The sequence below is a fragment of the Petaurus breviceps genome, unplaced genomic scaffold, assembly GCF_028583685.1.
Source record: "Petaurus breviceps papuanus isolate PSGF00001 unplaced genomic scaffold, PetGlider_PUasm1.0 176, whole genome shotgun sequence".
NCBI classification, from domain to species: Eukaryota; Metazoa; Chordata; class Mammalia; order Diprotodontia; family Petauridae; genus Petaurus; species Petaurus breviceps.
This window is the reverse complement of record NW_027185771.1, coordinates 4,024,713-4,044,601: the sequence shown is the minus strand read 5'-3', so window position 1 is coordinate 4,044,601 and position 19,889 is coordinate 4,024,713. Positions and strand designations below refer to the sequence as shown.

Sequence of the window (19,889 nt, the reverse complement as noted above, 5' to 3'; positions counted from 1 at the left end):
AGTTTGCCAACTCCTATTCTATAACTCACCTACGTTCCATATATCTTTGTATTTCTACAAGCAGCAATATGTATATAGTAGCTTATCCTTTTTTTTTTTTTTGCTTTTTGGAGGGCAATTGGGGTTAAGTGACTTGCCCAAGGTCACACTGCTAGTAAGTGTGATCAAGTGTATAAGGCCATATTTGAACTCAGGTCCTCCTGACTCCAGGGCCGGTACTCTATTCACTGTGCCACCTAGCCACCCCATAGCTTATTCTTTTTTGACCATATCAATGTTACACATAATAATAATTGTCCATTATATTATTAAAGGCCACTAGGAGTTGGTTTGTAATTCTGTTTTGGGTCATGGAGTCACCAAATCCCAACAGCAGTATCACATCTAGTTCTTTGCATTCCTGTCACTTTAGTATCAGTGTCCCTACCCCACAAACTGCAGTGGACCCTCCCTGGGACTTCTTAGAGCTTGCCTTCCAGGTCCTGTAGATTTTTCAGAGGGTCCCAGTGAACAGGCATGACACTCATACTGTATACTAGTGCCCTGCCACAACATTTGCTGTGTGGTAATCCTAATTGGCAACCCATACTGAAAAGGCCATACTATCTCTGCTTAGCTTGCTTTTTAAAGCACTTTGTTTCAGGTGAATGCACAGGTGAGTATTTATTAGTAGGATGAGATGATTGTGAAAAGTTCAGGCATTCTGAGGAGAGGAAATAACAATTTCTTCCTTTATATAAGAGGATATCCCCTCTGCCCCATCTCCCCTTTGGCGGTTAGAATACTTCAGTCCTGAGCATATGCTTCTGGCAGAATCCCTGCCCTCAGGTGGTGTGCTCTGGTCTGCAGTTTCCTGACTTCCTGCCAATGCATAAGTGCCCCGGGGAGAAGGCTCGTTTACCAGCTGCCTTCTCACTCGGTCTTCTCATAGCTCTGAGTTATTTGCTGTTGCTGCACCCCATCAGCCTTACACAACCAAGAAGCCAGAAAGGGATGAAACTAAGCAACCCTAAAGAAAGAGGAAGCAACCTGTCCTCATCCAATCAAGATCAATTATTAAGTGCCTACTATGTGCCTGTTTTTGTAGTTCAGTTACATCCAACTCTTCGTGACCATTTGGGGTTTTCTTGGCGAAGATGCTAGAGGGATTTGCCCTTTTCTTCTCCAACTCATTTTACAGATGAGGAATTGAGGTAGACAGGATTAAATGACTTGCCCAGCATCACAGAACTAGTAAGTGTCTGAGGCCAGATTTGAACTCATGAAGATGAGTCTTCCTGACTCCAGACCCAGCACTCTGTCCACTGTACTACTATGTGCCAATTAGTGGGGGATTAAATAAAAAAAAGCAAAAGACAGTTTCACTCCTCAAGGAACTCAGAGTCTAATAGGGGAGGCCTGATTGGTTCACATCCCTCTGAGAACTCTTCATTGGGGGCATGGTTTAAATGCCTAGTTTGTAGGGTAAAAGGTAAGAAGACAAGTTATTTAATAATTCCTCTTGCCATGTGGCTCAATAGTGAGAAGATCCACAAAAAGGGGCCATAGAAAATTCTCAAATGGATCCAGGACCAGTACCCAAGACAGGCAGAACCAAATAAAATCCAACCCAATTATGAGGGATAGGATGTGATGTAGATTGCACCAAGAAACAGTGAAAGGCTCAAAAGATGTCCAAAGATTATTTGGAGCAAGTCATCTTATTCCAACCTTTTATTTTAAAAACAAAGAAACAGAGCCCCACAAAAGTTGTGAGTTGTTTCTAGTTATAAAGTGAATTAGTGGCACAGTATTTTTCCATCTGTACCATTCTGCCTTTCCCTAAACAGGCCTTAAATAAACCCAACAAAATCATTGGGGAAATTGAGTAAGTTTTGCTTGTAAAAAATGCTGTTTGAACAAAAATTGTGGTCTAGATCAGTGGGAAGAAGTTTGGGGAGAAAATATAGCAAGTACCACAAAAGAAATATAGCTAGAAAGTTAGTATGTTACTTTTTCGTTAACAAAAATTACTGTAGAAACTTACATGATGCTTTTCAAACCCAGACTGGAAATTTCTTCCTAAGTGAAAGATTAGTATATACACATTTAACAGCTTGAGAAAAAAAAAATCAAGGCCCAGAGAGGGAAAGGAAAAAAAAAACCCAACAAAAAACCATGGTAACCCTAAAGTAAACCCTAGAGAAGATAGTTGTTTAGTGTTCCTAAAAATTGAAAATGTTGTTACCTGACATTCAGTATTTCTATTCAGAAAACTGCTTCCTGAGGAGTTGAGGACAGGTGGACTATATGATGAGTTGGGGGGTGTAGGTGAATATGTATTTATTTGTGTGTATGTGTGTATGTTGGGTGGACCCTGCACAATGAGTATGTGGGTGGGTGTTGGCATTGTGGGTTGGTCACTCATGTGAATAGAGGTGTGTTTGTGTATGCTGTGGGTGTGTGCATATGAAAACTGATAGTATTCGGGTATTCTCTCTTCTGAGCAGGGACTGTGTCCGTTGGTGATCAGTCCATTCAACAAACACATTTTCAAGAAGTAAACAGTTGTGAGAGCTTCTTTTTCCTATCAGAATACCAAGTTTGGCATGAGGAGTCTTTAAAGAGTGATCATCTCAAACCCTTAGCTTACCAGTTTGGCCTGGCAGGATCTTTTTATAGGGGTCAACTAGTTCAATCCCTCATTTTACAGATGAGGAAATGAAGAAGAGAAGTAATTTGCCCAAGGTGACATGAGCAGAGACAGTGTTCAGATCTAGATTTTTTTAACTCCAGATTCAAGACTTTCTCTATTTCACCATCCCTAAGTTCTTTACTGTGTCTGCTGGACAAAAGTCCACCTCTTTCATTTTACAAGTGAGGAAACTGAGGCCCAGAGAAATTAAAGTGGATTTAGTTCTGTTTTGATATAGCATAAAGACATGTCAATACAATTATTTTCTGTAAGTCTTGATATGGGGGACCCTGGTGATTAGCAGATGTCCTTGGGTTTTACATGTCCTGGAGTTATAGAGAAATGGGGACCTTCCCATTGGAGTTAGCTTCATCCTTCACTAGCATTCTTAGGTCCTCAGGGTCCCTAGCCTATGTGGAGTTAATTTCCAAGATTATAACTGATGAGATATTTATTATGCTCTAGCCAAGAGGTTTTTTTCTAGAGAAAATGTACCATTGATGTATTGCTTTTGGATAGTTGCCCACAAAGTAGAGAGATCTGCCCATTAACAGAATGAATTCCTATCCACCCTCCTTTTCTCTCTCAGGAAATGTATAGGCAGATGTCAAGATCAAGGGGGCCAAGTGCCCTTTCAACTCAATATCAGGGAAGGATGAGGATGTCAGAGAGTATTTGGGGTGGTGGAAGTCATCTCTCCTACAGTAGTTGTAAGTGGAAATACTTCCTACAAACTCTCAGAACTGGTTGGTCCTGTCCTGGGACATGCCCCATTTAAGCAAATATGTTGTTATGAGACAGAGAGTTGACTTGGTATCAAAAGCATGAAAACATTAGGGTTTCTGTCTCTGATCATTAACTCATTATGACTCTTCAGAGCTGATTTAGCCTCCAGGCAAAGTGGAGGTTCCCTGCAAGAAGGAATGGTGATTGGGAATGCCATCACCTTAATTAGCCATATGAATTACCTCGTGCCTAAAATCTAGACAAAATCAGACTGGCCTGAAAGGAAATTAGGCAGTGAGCTTAACATATTTTAATAAGCAAGATCTGTCTTGGCTGCTGTCTTTTCTTTGTGGGGTTTTTTTTTAAGGGGTATTTGTGTTCATTGTAACAATAGTAAAAATAACAATAAAAGACATTCAATTAGTGCTTTTTAAAGCTTTCAGACTGTAAGGTACTTTATATCCATTATCTCATTTGGGATCCATAACCACCTGGTTAAGTAGGTCCTGAAAGTATTATTATCCCCATTTAACCAAAGATAAGATTGAGGCTTGAAAGATTAAATGGCTTGGCCCATGGTCTCATAGCTAATAAGTGCTCTGGGTCGGATTCAAACCTAAGTCTTCCTGTCTCCCTGAAAGCTATTCACTAGGTCAACCCCTGGTTGAAATGGCCTCTAGATATATGCTTGTGTTTTCTTAAGCTAGTGATACCTTAAAGAAGGAAAGGGTGGAATAGGTTAAATGTGGGTGAGATCATTAAGAGTTTTATGAACTGGTAAGATTTTAATAGGTTCAAAGACTCTTTTGAACTTCCCTGCAAAGTTGACGAGTAATCCTTGTCAGACAAGGTCACAGTGTTCTGTTCAGATCAATCCAATTTGCTTTTATTTAATGCTCACAGAAGTCTATATTGTCCTGGCTACTGTTCCAGACCTCTAGAAGCTAATCCTAAATTAGATCACATGGTTTAAAATTGACTACTCTGGGATGGCTGTAGGCAGAACAGCAAAATTGGCAAAGTTTATCTGGTGTCTTCCACATTCAATTTCACTGACATCCTTCTTTTTTTTTGTTATGTGGTGGGGGACGCGGGGGGGGGGGTTCACCTCTCACCCAGGTACCACCCAGGGACTACTTTTTTACCCTCTACACTGGACCATTTTTTCCACATTCTTCCCTAGAAAATATTACCTCTTCTGCATCCCATTCAAACAGTGGCCTACTCTCAGTTGTCATAGTTGGAATGGTAAACTAATTCATAGGACCATGCTAGTGTTTAATAGTGGCTAGGGGTATTAGCATTCTGACCAAGGACAATGCCTTAACCCAAAGGAATGAGTCTTTGGGGCCTTATGTAGTATGGGAAGAGAGTTTAGGAATGTAGAAGGTATAATCTAGTCCAACTTTTACAGATGAGGAAACTGAGGCTCAGAAAGGAATAGTCACTTCCTTAAAGTTGCTCAGCTATATATGCCCTTTAGGCTATTGCAGATATCATCCCCAAGTTATTTTTTGAAATACACAGGGTTCCTTGCTTTGGGGGTTTAGAGACCCTTCCTCTATTTAACACAAGTCATTCCAGTTCTTTCCATCAATCAGTCAATAAGTATTTAACTACCAGATATTGTGCATTGGGGATACAAAGAAAGGGGTGGGGGGAGGAATGTTGTCCCTGATCTCAGGTAACTCACATTCAAATGAGGAAGACAACATACAAATAACTGTGTGTACATTGTACCGAGATAGATATATTGTGCAAAGTGGATGGAAGGTAATATTGTAGAGGGAAAACCTTAGCAGTGGAGAGGACTGGGAAAGGTCTTCTGTAGAAGCTGGGATTTGAACTAAGGCTTGCAGGAAGCTATGGAAGGAGGTGAGGAGGAAGAGCCTTCCAGACATGGAGATCAGCCAGGTCAAAGGCAGAACTGGGCCTTTGTCATGTATAAGGAAGAGCAAGGCCAGTGTCCTTATCACAGAGTATGTGGAGGGGGACTGGGAGAGCAGGAGGGAACCAGATTCTGGAGAGCTTTCAATGTCAAACAGAGGATTTTCTATTTGGTCCTGAAGTGATCTTCACTCAGCATGGATTTTTTAACTATTGCTGACTTTGTCTATCTGTGGATTGTACTTGTTTCAGGAAGACAGAAATAGTGTATGGTTATATGCAACTTATATCAGATTGCTTGCTGTCTTGGGGAGGCAGGAGGTGGGGAAGGGCGGGAGGGAGAAAAATCTTTCAGAAAATGAATGTCGAAAATTGTCTTTACATGTAATTGGAAAAAAGAAAACACTATTAAAGAAATAGTGTGTGGCTTAGGGAGAATAAAAGAACATTTTTTCTGCATGAGGCAAGTGCAAATGATCATTCCTACTGAGACAGAATACATACCTTTTGCTGGAAACAAGCTGAGCTCATTACAGGAATTCTACTCCCTTACTCTGCCCCATATCATTCCCTCCACTCACCCATCCTGAAGAATCCTTCATTGTCCTTGTGATGCATTGATTCTGTGAAGGAGCCCTGCCCTTTAGTCTCTGCCTCCTCTCAATGGGCTGAGATTATGAGAAAGATCTCCTAGGTGCAGGCTCACTGTTCAGTTGTGACCTCCTGCTAAAGATGTGGAAGGATACCTTTAGGCAAGAGTAGATGGAAAGCAGCTTCTCACACTGTACAGACAGCACACGAAACTCTACACACCTGCTTATTTCTTTAAGTTTCTCCAAACCATATGGTATAGAGCGGTCATTGTCAAGGGTGTCCCATAGACTGCACGAACAAAGTTACTAAAAAAGAGAACACTGCATTGGGGTCACAGGACATGGCTTTGAATCCCAGTTTGGTAATTTACTACTTGAGTGACCTTGGATAAGTTTTTTTCTTCCCCCCCCCCTTCCCTGAGCATCATAAAGTCTCATAGAAGGAAGAGAATGTGGGGTTCATCTAGTCCCACTTGAACTTGAACAAGAATCCCTCTACAATTTCCTTGACAAGTGCTCATCCAGTCTTTGCTTGAAGAATGCCAATGAAGGAACCCTTTGATCTCTTGAGGCAGCACAAAATCAAGCCTTAATTTCCCTCTCTATGATTTCTACTCATTATTCCAAGTTCTGTCCTCTTTTCTCTTCCACAAAATGATCTTCAAGCTCTTGGACACAGTCTACCCTAATCTTCTCTCCTCCCAACTAAAATACCCTCAGGTCCTTTATCATCTGATCTTCATATTGTATGAGCTCAAGACCCTTCACCATCCTCAAAGCCCTTTCCTGTATTCCCACCAGCTTATCAATGTCTTTTCTAACATGTCACTGAAAAACTCAACCTAGTGCTGTATCTATGGTCTAACAGGAGCAGACAGCCCTCCACCATGTAAATCTGCTTCACCCACAAGTCATGGCGTCACCTTCCTTATGCCATGGTCCTCTCTGAGAATGAAGGACAAACAACAATAACAACAAGGACAGAGTAGAGTGGCACCATCACCTCCTCTAGTCCTGTACATTCAACTTCTCATAATGCACACTATGATTTCATTAGCTTTTCCTAATCTTAAGATAATAGACTTAGAGCTGGAAGGGATACTATAGGCAATCTAATGAAACCTCATCATCTTACAGATGAGAAAATTGCGGCTCAGATATGTGAAAGGGTCCAGTCAAGGTCACACGTGAAGTAAATAGCAGAGCTGGATTTGAACCCAGATCCTGTCACTTGAAGTCTAGGGCTCTTTCCATTCACCACCCTACATACCATTCTGACTGCCATATCACACTGTTGACTATGCTCAAGGGTCACCACTGCCATGAAGCCTTCATGATCACCTCAGTCATTGTATTCTGTGTTGTCTCTTTCCAGTAGAAAGTAAGCTGCCTGAGGGCAGGGCATATTCTTTTTTTTTTTAAGAAGAAAGGGAAGGGAAAGGAATGTCTTTGTATTTACAGTATCTAGCATAAAGCCTTGCAGTTGGATGGGTCAAACTGGATAGCCATAAGTTCCCTTTTAACTCTAAATAATTTAAGAATCTCTGAGAATATGTGGCAGCTAGGTGGTACAGTAAATAGATCACTGGCCCTGGAGTCAGGAGGACCTGAGTTCAAATCGCCAAATGTACTGCCAATGCAATATTTACAACGCTTATGATCACAATCAACACTGTGACTATAAGTATCGCATGACGTTCTATTGCAAAATATACCAAACTCTCCAGATAGAGGACAGAACTGAAGCATTTATTTAAACACCAGAAAACCAAATCTCAAAACCAGTAAGCCAATTCCATCATGGTACCAAAGATATTCAGAAGCCATAATAACACTGAGAGCCACAGCATCCTTCAGCCTTCCCACAAACCAATACAAGATACTCACAAACCTCTCTCTCTCCTTGCCTGAGCATCCTCTCTCTCCCACCAACTGGCTAGCTCTGAACCAGGTTCCTGTAGGCTCTGCTTCCCTTCAGCAAACTCCTCCCACCACAGGCTCCATGTGACTCCATTCAGCCTATTAGGTGGCAGAGTTTACTTTCAAGGCAGGGAAGGTCTTCAAACTCCCACCTAGGTCTATTAAGGGGCAGGGAAGATCTTCAAATTTCCATTTCCATTGCAGACACTTAACACTAGCTGTATGACCTTGGGCAAGTCACTTAACCCCAGTTGCCCTGACTTCCCCCAGCAAAAAAAAAAAAAAACAACTCTGAGAATAGTAGGTAGCCCTGATGGCTCTACCATTATAATAACATCTTGGTTTTGTATATTACACTATTCTTTATGAAATATTTTCATATCCATTACTACATTTGATCTTAACAATTCTGTGAGGCAGACTGAATACCTCCATCTTACAGATGAAAAAAACTGAGTCCCAGAAAAAGTAGGTGATTTGATCAAGGTTGCCTAGCAAGTTAGTTACAAAACCAAGATTACAACCCAGATCTTTTGGTGTGCATCCAGGGCTTTTTCTTTTCTACCACAATGCCTAATTAGGCAGTCCTGTCTGGTCTTTTGAAGTGATCAACGCTGTCTCTCCATCTTGGCAGCTGCAAATCCTGGGCAGAAGCTATTTCTGCTGGCTGAGTTAATTTTCCCTCTATCCACACTAAGTCCTTTATTTGTTATCCAGGGGACATGCTTTGTCTCTGAGCTGCTCTGGGAATCCCAGCCTTGAAAGAAGTCCCTCCAAGTATTTCTCTCTTGCAAGTGAAAGGCTTTTATCTTTAACTACAGTGACATAAGATTGTTTTAAACTCCCTAGCCCCTGTTTAAGTGAAAGGAGCAGAAATTGCTTTTGGTTTTCTTTCTTTTTTTTATTTTTTTGCTTAGTGAATAGACAGCTGGCCTCAAAGCCAGAAAGACCTGGGTTCAGGGCCTGTCACTAATACACACAGTTTATCTGTCAGGAAAATTCACTTACATTCTCAAGGTTCCAGGAAGCTCTGAAGATTCCCAGCTGCAAAGAATGCTCTGACCTGCATTGGTAAAAGGTACTTCCTTATTTAGAAATTCCCTACACCAAGGAAATCACAGCTCTACTTCCTATCCCTCCCTATAGACTTCATTTTGAACATCAATATGACTAAATTTGCTTTATAACATTTACTTTCAAATTAATTTATTTTAATGCATAAAGTGCCCATACTTTTCATGCACTTCTCCTAGACCTCATCAGTTCCTTGAGCTGGTCTGTCCCCTCGTTTGTCATCCAGCTGAAATTCACTTAGGTATGCAGTATAAAATGTGACTCTAAAGCCATTTCCTATCAAACTGCCAACTAATTTTCCTAAGTGCATTCAGGTCTCTAAAAATTCAATTATATTTTTTTTTCATTTCCAAATTCTCTCCCTCTTTTCCCTCCTCCCCCACCCATTGAGAAGGCAAGAAATACAATACCCATTACACATATGAAGTCATGCAAAACGTATTTCCACATTAGCCATGTTCCCCAAAAAGATTAGAAAACAGGAGGAAGAAAGAAAGAAAGGAAGAAAGAAAGAAAGAAGGAAGGAAGGAAGGAAGGAAGGAAGGAAGGAAGGAAGGAAGGAAGGAAGGAAGGAAGGAAGAAAGGAAGGAAGGAAGGAAGCAATTTTCCAGTCTGCACACTTGAGTCCATCATTTCTCTCATCTGGAGGTGGATAGCCTTTTTCATTATGAATCTTTTAGAATTGTGGTAGATCATTACATTGATAAGAGTTAATAAGTCTTTTACAGTTGATTGTCGTTACAATTTTGTTGCTATTATGTAAATTTTTCTGATTCTACTCACTTCACTTTCTGAGGGTTCATTTAAGTCTTCCCAGGTTTTTCTGAAACCATCCCTTTCATTTCTTTTTGTTTTTTTTGGAGGGGGGGAGGGGAGGACAATTGGGGTTAAGTGACTTGCCCAAGGTCACATGGCTAGTTTTTGTGTTAAGTGTCTGAGGCCGGATTTGAACTCAGGTCCTCCAGACTCCAGGACTGGTGCTCTATTCACTGCACCACCTAGCCACCCCACCCCCCCCTTCTTCATTTCTTATAGCACAATAGTATTCCAATGTATCCAATATACCTTAACTTGCTCTGCCATTCCCCAATTGATGAGGATCCCTCAGTTTCTGACTCTTTGCCACCACAAAAAGAACTGCTATAAATATTTTTGTACATATGGGTCCTTTTCCTTTTATCTTTCTGTAGTATGAACCTCGTAGTGGTATTACTGGGTCAAAGAGTATATACAGTTTGAGGCATAGTTCCAAATTGCTCTAAAGAATTCTTGTCACTGCTGGACCAACAGTGCATTAGTACACTTATTTTTCCATATCTCCTCCAGCATTTGTCATTTTCTTTTTCTGTCATCTTAGCCAAAAAGTATGAGGTGGTACCTCAAAGTTTTTAAATTTGCATTTCTCTAATTATTAATGACAGAGCATTTTTTCATGTGACTATTGTTAGCTCTGAAAATTTCCTGTTCATATCCTTTGACCATTTATCAATTGGGTAATGGCTCTTATAAATGTGGCTTAGTTCTATATGTACACACACACACATATATATATTCACATATATATGTATATATACATAGGAAATGAGACCTTTACCAGAAAAACTTACTGTAAAGATCCCCCCCCTCCACCCCTTCCTACTTTTCTTCTATTTTTGGCTATATTAGTTTCATTTGTGCAAAACCTAATTTCACATAATCAAAATTATCCTTTTTACCTGTTGTGAACCTCTCTATCTCTTGTTTGATCTTAACTCTTTCCCTATCTATGGATGTGACAAGTAATGTCTTCTATGCTCCACTAATTTATTTATGATATAACCCTTATATCTGAATCACAATATTGTTATAAGTATGAGAGGGCTAGTTTGTACCAGACTACTTTCCAATTTTCCCAGCAGGTTTGGTCATGTAGTGAATTCTTGCTCCAAAAGATGAGATCTTTGGGTCTGTTAAACATTATGTTACTGTGCTCATTCCAAGTACATTTGTCCAATAATCTTTTCCCTATTTTTAATTTTCTATAGTTTCATCTAACACTGAAGAGTCAGTCAGTTAACAAGCTCCATTTACTATATGCCAGGGGCTGTGCTGTGCAGAGGAAATACAAAGAAAGGCAAAAATATCAATTGCTCTCAGAGAGAGAAATGGGGGAGACAACATACAAACAACTATGTGCGTATAAAAAAAGATGATTCGTGAAAAAGAACCTATATACTCTAAAATGTTTACAGCAGCGGTCTTTGCGGTGGCCAAGAACTAGAAATTGCAGGGATGCCCGTGCACTGGGGAATGGCTGAACAAGTTGTAGCATAAGATTGTAGCAGAATACTATTGTACTATAAGAAATTATTTGCTCAATGATTTTAGAAAAACATGGAAAGACAAAATAATGAATAGAGAAATGAACAGAACCAAGGGAACATCGTATACAGTAACAGCAATATTGTTTTAAGAACAACTTTGAGCAAATAAGTTATTTTGACTATTATAAATACCCAAGCTATAAAGGACATATGAAGAAGTGCTATCTGAATCCAGAGAAAGAACTGGTAGATAGAATCATGTCTAGAATAATTTTACATATGTGTGTGTGTCTAATGGTGGTCATCTCTGGGACGAGGGAAGAAAAAAAGAAATTTACATGATAACTTTGTTGTATATTTAATGGAATAGCAAGCTATACGTAGTGAATTTGCAGTTACATGTGCAATCATCTTTTTTATGTTATGGAAATGCTTGTTTTATTCCATAAATTTAAAATAAAAAACTACATACATATAAAATATATACATCATAAACTGGAGGTAATCTCAGAGAGAAGGCACTAGAATTAAGAATGACTAGGAAAGACTTGTTGCAGAAAGTGGGATTTTAGCTGGGATTTAAAGTCAAGGGAGCCAAGCATTGGAGGTGAAGCGAGGGAGAATTACAGGTTACAGGCAATATACCCCATGAAAATGCATAGAGTGGGGTGAAGAACAGTGTTAATGAGAAGTAGAGTAAAACATAAGAAAACTGCAAAGGTAGAAAGCTTTAAAAATCAAACAGAGGTCATGTTTTTTTTTTCTTTTCTTATTTTGTATTTAATTTTAAAATAAATTTTAAAACTTAAAAAAAAATCAAACAGAAGATTTTACATTTGATCCTACAGGTAACAGTGGAGTTTACTGAGTGAGGGCAGAGTGTGTGTGTGTGTGTGTGTGATGGTCAGACCTGTGCTTTAGGAAGACATTTCAGTAAATGAGTGGAGGAATGGAGGATAGGGAACATTCCAGATTTGAGGCAGCTGTCTACAGCAGTCTAGGCATGAGGTGATGAGGGCCTGTGTACCAAGGAGTCGTACTAGGCAGAGAATACACACTGGATATATGGGGTTAGTGCATGCCACCTGAGGAGGTAGAAGGATGATCCCTAAGCTGTGAGCATGGGTGACTGAGAAAATGGTAGGACTCTTGATATTAAAAGTGAAGTTTGGAAGATGGGAGTGTTTGGGGGGAAATAAAATGAGAATAATTTTGAATTTGTTGAGATGTCCAAAAGACAGTTGGAGATGGGAGACTAGAGATCAGGAAAGAGTTTTCAATTGAACAAATAGGTCTGAGAATCATCTGCATAGAGAGGATAATTAAATCCATGGGAGCTGATGAGATCACCAAATGATATATATAGAGAGAAAATATGTAATATTATATAGAATATATAATAATCTATAGAGAGAAGAGGGTGCAGAGCCTTCAGGGATACCCAAAGTTGGATGGACACTGAGAGGAAGCAGTCAGATACATAGCAGGAAAACCAGGAAAGAGCAATATTACTGAAACTTAGAGAGAAGACAGAATCAAAGAGAAGATGGCAACTAAAAGCATCAGAGGTTGCAGAGATGTTAAGAAGACTGAGTACTGAGAAAAGTTTTGGCAACTGAGAGATTATTGGTAACTTTGAAGATAGTCATTTCAGTGGAATTTTGATATCAGAAGCCAAACTCTAGGCATAGGTTCCCAAAATGGGCAATACCACCTCCTGGGTGGGTGGGGGGGGGCACAAGAATGATCCAGAGGGTTCCAGTAGTAGCCTCGGGGGTAATTGGAGGGTGTTGAATAAAAATAAGGGGGCAGTAGAAGCATAAGGAAAAAAGAGAAGATAAGAAAATTTTGAAAAACTGTTCATACGTGTTTCATCTGTTGTGTAACAGAGTTAAAGTCATAGTGATTTCATTATTTTCCAAATAAACACAAGAAATACAAGTTATAGCTGATCAGTGGTCAAGTCCACTGACAGATCTTAACAAGCAAGTGTTGGCAGGCTAGGATGTGGCACATTTTTAGGAAGTTCAGCATGCCTTGCAGGAATATGTGGGTGTAATGACTTGTTTACAATACAATACGATACAGTTACATGATGCAATATTGCATCATCAAAATTTCAGTGCAGAAAAAATCCCACAAATTCATAATAATTTATTAAATTTAAGATGTGTCATTTAAAAATGTATATTTTGTACTTTTTGAAGTGAAGTAAATTAAAAAAAAAACATTAAAGGGTTAAAGAAAGTAGATTTCCAGTAAGGCACTGGGTAAATTTTTTTTAATTTTTATTTTTTTGCTTTCTGGAGGGGGAAAGGTAGGGCAGTTGCGGTTAAGTGACTTGCCCAAGGTCACATGGCTAGTTTGTGTGTGTGTGTGTGTTAAGTGTCTGAGGTTGGCTTTGAACTCAGGTCCTCCTGACTCCAGGGTCGGTGCTCTATTCAGTAGCACCACCTAGCTGCCCTAAGTAATTTTTTTTTTTAAGGGAGCAATAGGCCAAATAAATTTGGGAACTTCCACTATAGAGTTATGAAGTAAAAGGAAAGGAAGTGATAGCCCATATTGTAAGTGGCTTTCTTAAGAAATTTGGACATAAAAGGGAGATTTGCTGGACAATAACTAACAGGGATGAATAGACTGAGTAAGGGTTTTTTAAAGGATGAGGGAGACTTTGCAATATTTGTACTCTCACATACACTTAGTGGTGTGCCTTTTCTATTCTTTTTTTTTTTTTTTTTATAAGCAATCAGGGTAAGTAACTTGCTCAAGGTTACATGGCCAGTTATTTCTGGGTGTGGTGCTGAGTATCTGAGCCCAGATTTGATCCAGGTCATCGGACACTGGAGCCAATGCTCTTACTCACTGAGCCACCTGGCCACCCCTAAGCAATTGGGGTTAAGTAACTTGCTCAAGGTTACACGGCCAGGTGTTTCTGGGTGGGTGCTAAGTGTCTGAGCCCGGGATTCGATCTACAAGTCATCCTGACACTGGAGCCGGTGCTCTTACTCGCTGTGCTACCTGGCCACCTGCCTTTTCTATTCTTTTCTATTTTTCTCCTTTTTTTTTGTCCAGTACCAAATACTTTCAAGTATAACTGCTTTGTAATGTGTTCTAAAGTCTTTTTTTCATCATGTCCCTTAATATTCTTGTCCATTTGTTTCTCCACGTTACTTTCACTATGCTTTTATCCAGTTCTATAAAGAAACTCTATGCTATTTTGATTGGTTTTGCGCTGACTACATAAATTAATTTAGGGAGTATTGTCATTTTTATTGCACCAATCTAACTAGCTCATGAATACCCCTCTGGTTATTCAAGTCTATAGTTGTCCACATATATTTCTAGGGAGGCAAATTCCCAGATATTTGGGGGGGGGGTTCTCCCATTTTCTTTTAATTGTTATACATCTCACTGCAATAAAAGGCCTCTACTGATAGAATAAATGAGCAGGTTAGCTTGGTAGGAAAGTGCCACTGGATAGGAAAATGAATTTTCCTTGCCTCACCACTGTTAACAGACCATGATAAAGTCCTGTGCCATCTGTATGTATAAGCTTCCTACTTCAAAAACTCTGATCTCCCTCCAGAGAGGGATTATGAGCAAATAAAAGATGATTTACATATTTTAACAAATATTGATTAGGTGCCTATAGTACTCAGAGCTCTATGCTAGCCATTAAAAGAGCTGCAAAGTTTAGGTAACACAAGAGCCCTTCCCTTAGGGAGCTTACAGTCTAATAGAGTGATAATATACTAATAGATAACCTCAAATATACAATATTTACATCATAAGTTCATTAAATGAGTGAAAAAGTGCTCTGTGAGATCTTCAAAGGAAGGTTGTACATTAGGAATAGTAAGTACCTATGCAACCAGTCTGGTATTAAAGGTATGATAATTCTGTACAGTGAAAGGAAGCATAGTGTAGTGAATTAGGGACTGGGCTTGTGTTCAGAAAGATGCAGGTTCAGGTCTTCCTTCTTCCACATACTATCTGTATGACTGAGGCAAGTTATTTAACCTCTTGGTGCCCCCAGGCAATTCTCCAAGACATAAATCACATAGTTGTCATTTGACATCAGTGGAAGGAGTTTATACACCTGGAGTTCCTATATTGGGACTTCCCTACCCAGATGAATGTAGGCACTGATCCAAGCCATAGTCAGAAGGTAGTCCAGAGCTCTAGACAAAATGCCAAAAGCTCTGATGATTTTAGATCTGGTTTTGCCACTAACTAGCACTAGCTAATCTTTTAAGGTAAACAGGGTAGGTATTTCTTTCTCATTTTGTTCTTTAACAGTTTAGGAGCTAGAAATATAGAGAGGTTAAGTGAATCATCCAAGGTTATACAGCTAACTAGTATCAAAGTTGAGCCCATGACTCAGGTCTCCTAACTCCCAGACCCTTTCTCTTCAGGCTTGCTGGTGTTCCCTTGGTAATAGCTATTATTTTTTTCATTTTAAACCTGAATGAAATAATTTTCATAATTCAGTTGTTCTCTTGGGAGCTTCCTTAGGTATCTGGGTGAGTGACCATCAGAATCCTGATATGTATATAATTTAATGTTCCAGTAAGGCAGGGCTTGCTATTTCTCTACTGAGTCCAGCATCCGCTAATAGAAGGAAGCCAGGTCTGTGAAAATCCCCTAACAGTAGGAAAGATAAGTTAGAGAATGGTTATTCAATCTAAATAATTCTCCATGAGGTTTCTTTAAATAGCAACCTACTCTTGCCCATTTAAATTATTTGCTTAACTAAGTATTATTCATACACTCTTTTTCTTTTCAGGAATACATCTATTGTATAAAGAAAGCCACACCTATATTTTACCACGGAGCTTTGCTAGGAACCATTTTCAATAAAACAAACATTTAAGCTCCCATTCCTTCCCTCTTCTCTACCAAAAAATTTTCTTGGGACACTATTGAGTTTGCTAAGTAAGACCAGATACCAATCAATAACTTTTTTTTCTCCTTTAGATACTTTTTCTAACAAATCTATAGTTTGTCATCTGTTTTTTTGTTTGTTTTTTTGCCTTCCAAATTATAAGTTCATAGGGGCAGCTAGGTGGTACAGTGAGTAGAGCACTGGCCCTGGTGTCAGGAGGGCCTGAGTTCAAATTTGACCTCAGACACAACACAAAAACTAGCCGTGTGACCTTGGGCAAGTCACTTAACCCCAATAGCCCTCCAAAAAGCTAAAAAACAAAACAAAAAAGCAAATTATAAGTTCTAAGTCAAATGACATGGTGTTTTTGGTCATTATCTTCTAATACTCAGTATATCAGCACAATGTTGATTTTTTTTCCTTAGGGACCCTTTTGGTTCTTGATAATATTTTGTAAACCTTTACAAAATTAGCAGGTACACATGGCAATAGTGAATCTGGCACATTTCTAACTGTATCCCAGGAAAATTAGCTCCTAAGATGCCATTGGATCAAAGCAGAAATTAACAAATACCACAATTTTTGCCAGTTTTAGAACCAAGAAAATTTGGTTATCCAGCACTGATATATCTTTTTCTTAGCTAGAGGCTTTATCAAGTCTTTACTAAGCCTGAAATCCTAGAGTGGGAAAAATCTGTATTCTTATTCTAGCTATAATACTGACTCTTTAGGACCCTCAGTCCTTTAAACCTCCTTTTCCTTGTCTGTAAAATGGGGAAACCAAAATCAAACTTCTTGGGACCACCTTGTAAACAGGCTTTGAAGGCATTCTTGATGTTGAGGATATATGGTTTCTGGATCTTCTGCAGCTGTTCCATTAAATGGACTGATCTTTCCATTAAAGCCTCATCTACTCCATGCCCTGTAATTGTGACTGTCCCCCAAGGCTCTGACCTGGATCCGTCTTCTCTTTTCTCTCTATATTCTCTCATTTGGTGACCTCATCAGCTCCCATGGGTTTAATTAGCATCTCTTTGCAAATGACTCCCCAATCTATATGTTCAGCCCCTGATCTTTTGTCTCCTGCTTCCAAGGTTACCTCCTATGTGTTTTGTATATAGAAAGTACTCTAGCCTTACTCTTCCAGAACAAGGTTTGTTACATCACCCCCTCAAGGATCTAAAAGTACCCTTGAGAGACCAGGGGGAATTTCTCTAGTGCTATCAGTTCAAGCCCCCATTCTGACAATGTTCCTCCAACTGCCTACTAGTGCTTAACTCTTTAATTCCATATAACCAATTAACATTATTTCACTTTTACAAAAGAATATTTGTTTTAAAGATATAACAAGAACAGAAGTACAGATATTTTCCCCAACAACTGGAGGGGTACACCGTCCTCTATACTTCTTTGGTTTCTGGCAAGAGTGGTTAACTCACTTTCTGTATCACATTGGCCCTACCGAGTTCACATCCAAATGGGACATCCCTTCTGTATGAGTCCCAGTCCCACCTTCTGTGAGAGGCCAGCCAATCCTCATACCTTCCCTCTCTCTCTCTCTCTCTCTCTTTCTCTCTGTATATTTACATATACACACACATATATTTCTTATTTGTATATAGTGATTTTCATGTTGTCCCCCTCATTAGATTATGAGCTCCTTGAGAGCAGGAAATCTACTCCTTTTGGGTTTTGGCCTTTTTTGTATCTCTAGCTTTTGCTATAGTGCCTGGGACATAGTAAGTACTTACTAAATGCTACTCAACTGACTATGTTGAGTTCTAAAGGTCTTTCTTAAGTACGTGGGGTATCAGTGCTGGAATGGGTACAAAACCCAGCCTGGGTTCCACTCCCATACTTCCTTCTCTAATCTCCTTTACCTAAAATAAAAGGACAAACACCAAGGCAAAGAACTGAGGCCCATATTCACGGACCACATGTTGGCCTTGGATGGGGAGGGTTTAAAAACTCTTTCCCCTTAGAACTTTGCCTCTCCTCTCTTACCTGAATTCTACCACACAATTCCTTTCACACAGGAAGAAATCAAACCAAGAGAGAGAGGAGGTTCTGGTCAACTGGTACCTTTTGAATGGATCTCAAGTTGTGGCCAATTCAGAGGCTTCTCTTTTTTTTTTTTTTTTTTGGCTTTTTGGAGGGCAGTTGGGCTTAAGTGACTTGCCCAAGGTCACATGGCTAGTTTTTTTTGTGTTAAGTATCTGAGGTCAGATTTGAACTCAGGTCCTCCTGACTCCAGGGCAGGTGCTCTATTCACTGCGACACCTAGCCGCCCCCCAGAGGCCTCTCTTAATCAGGTAGTTAACTGACTAGAACCAATTAAAAAAAAATATCTATACAAGCTCCAAAGTGGGAAAAGCATCAGTCAACCATTCTGTTCATACTAATAAAGGCTGGGCTCATTGGCCAGTTATAAATGGGCACGGTTGTCTTCCCCATTAGTATATAAGCTCATTGATAATAGGTTTCTTTTGTTTTTTTTTTTAATTCATATACACATCACCTAACACAATGTATGTCTTATAATAGGAGCCCAATAAATTCTTATTGATTAGATTGATGGATATATCAATTATTTAATAAACCAAACCTCCATAAAGCCTCACTCTGATGCTTCATCAAGATAGGGAGATGACCTGGGGTTCTCACAAGTTCTATCAGTAAAGCTTGGGTAGGTCTTATCAAAAAGCAAGGGCTTTGAGTATAGACCCAGTCTGTCTCTCATCTGAAGCCTAATTTGGCTAAATTCAGAGAGAAATCTCACTAGATTTAATGTTGGAGGACGTAAATTGTTGAATCTCAGTTCAGTTACTGCCTTTGTGACCTTTGGTAAATCACTGAACCTCTTGGAGTCACCCACTAAATCTTTTGATCAAGACAGATTGGCTACTGGCTGATGAATTTTATTTAGCCATGGCAACTCCCAAAGGAGATCTACTAAAGTTGAAGAGGGGTTGCAATCTGCATCAGTGTAAGAACTACCCATACGGACAAAAATCACAAATGCTTAAAGTTATAGTAAAATTGTCCCACACTCCCATGGGTGTTGGCACATCAATTCTTCTCTTGCCTGTTCAAGATGTTGTAATCTATGTTTCAGTATCCCATCAAAGAAACAAGGAATCGAAGGGGGTTGATGGAATAAAACTTGTATTTAAAAGTAGAAACCCTTAGACTACTTAACAGTAATTTAGTTTCTTTTTCTCCTTATAGATTCTTCAACCATGGTGGCACCACCAGCCAACACAGAAGCCCAGGTATGTACTTTATCTCTCAAAAAATACAGAACCAGAGAATCAGAGAGTTCTTAATGTCCCATAATAGCCATCTAGATAATCCCTGCTTCCTAGCAGGACTTCATGAGCCTAACCAACAGCTGGATGCTGTCTGGGTCTTGTAGAATAGGAGTGGTCTATTGTAGATCCTGAATTGTATAAAGGGATGAGGTCATGCCAAGACATTTCCACGTTATCCTCCCTCACACATACTCTATTGTCCAGCAAAATTGGCCTTCAATACACCATCTCCCTAGTTTGGTGATTTCATATGGGCTCTTCCCTCTGTCTGGAATACAGTCCCTCTTCACCTCTGTCTCTTAGAATTGCCACCTTCCTTCAAGCAGAAATATACACTCCTATATAAGGCCTCCCCCCCCCCCCAAATTACCTTTTATTGATTTTCCATATATTTGTATGTATATATGTTATTCCCCTAATGGAATATAAGCAAGTAAATTCCTCAAGGGCAGAGATTTTCCATATATTTTTCTTTGCAATAATAATAAATATTTATATAGAGCTTACTTTGTTTCA

The 19,889-nt window shown here is 39.5% G+C and overlaps 1 protein-coding gene across 1 annotated transcript in view; it reads left to right on the top strand.

The window, feature by feature from the left end:
* SPIRE2 (spire type actin nucleation factor 2) overlaps positions 1–19,889 on the top strand; it is a 55,863-nt gene that overhangs the window by 4,865 nt on the left and 31,109 nt on the right. Inside the window, exon 2 of the mRNA XM_069085510.1 lies at positions 19,291–19,334. Coding sequence (XP_068941611.1) covers positions 19,291–19,334 — 44 coding nt within the window. The remainder of the gene's footprint in view (positions 1–19,290; positions 19,335–19,889) is intronic.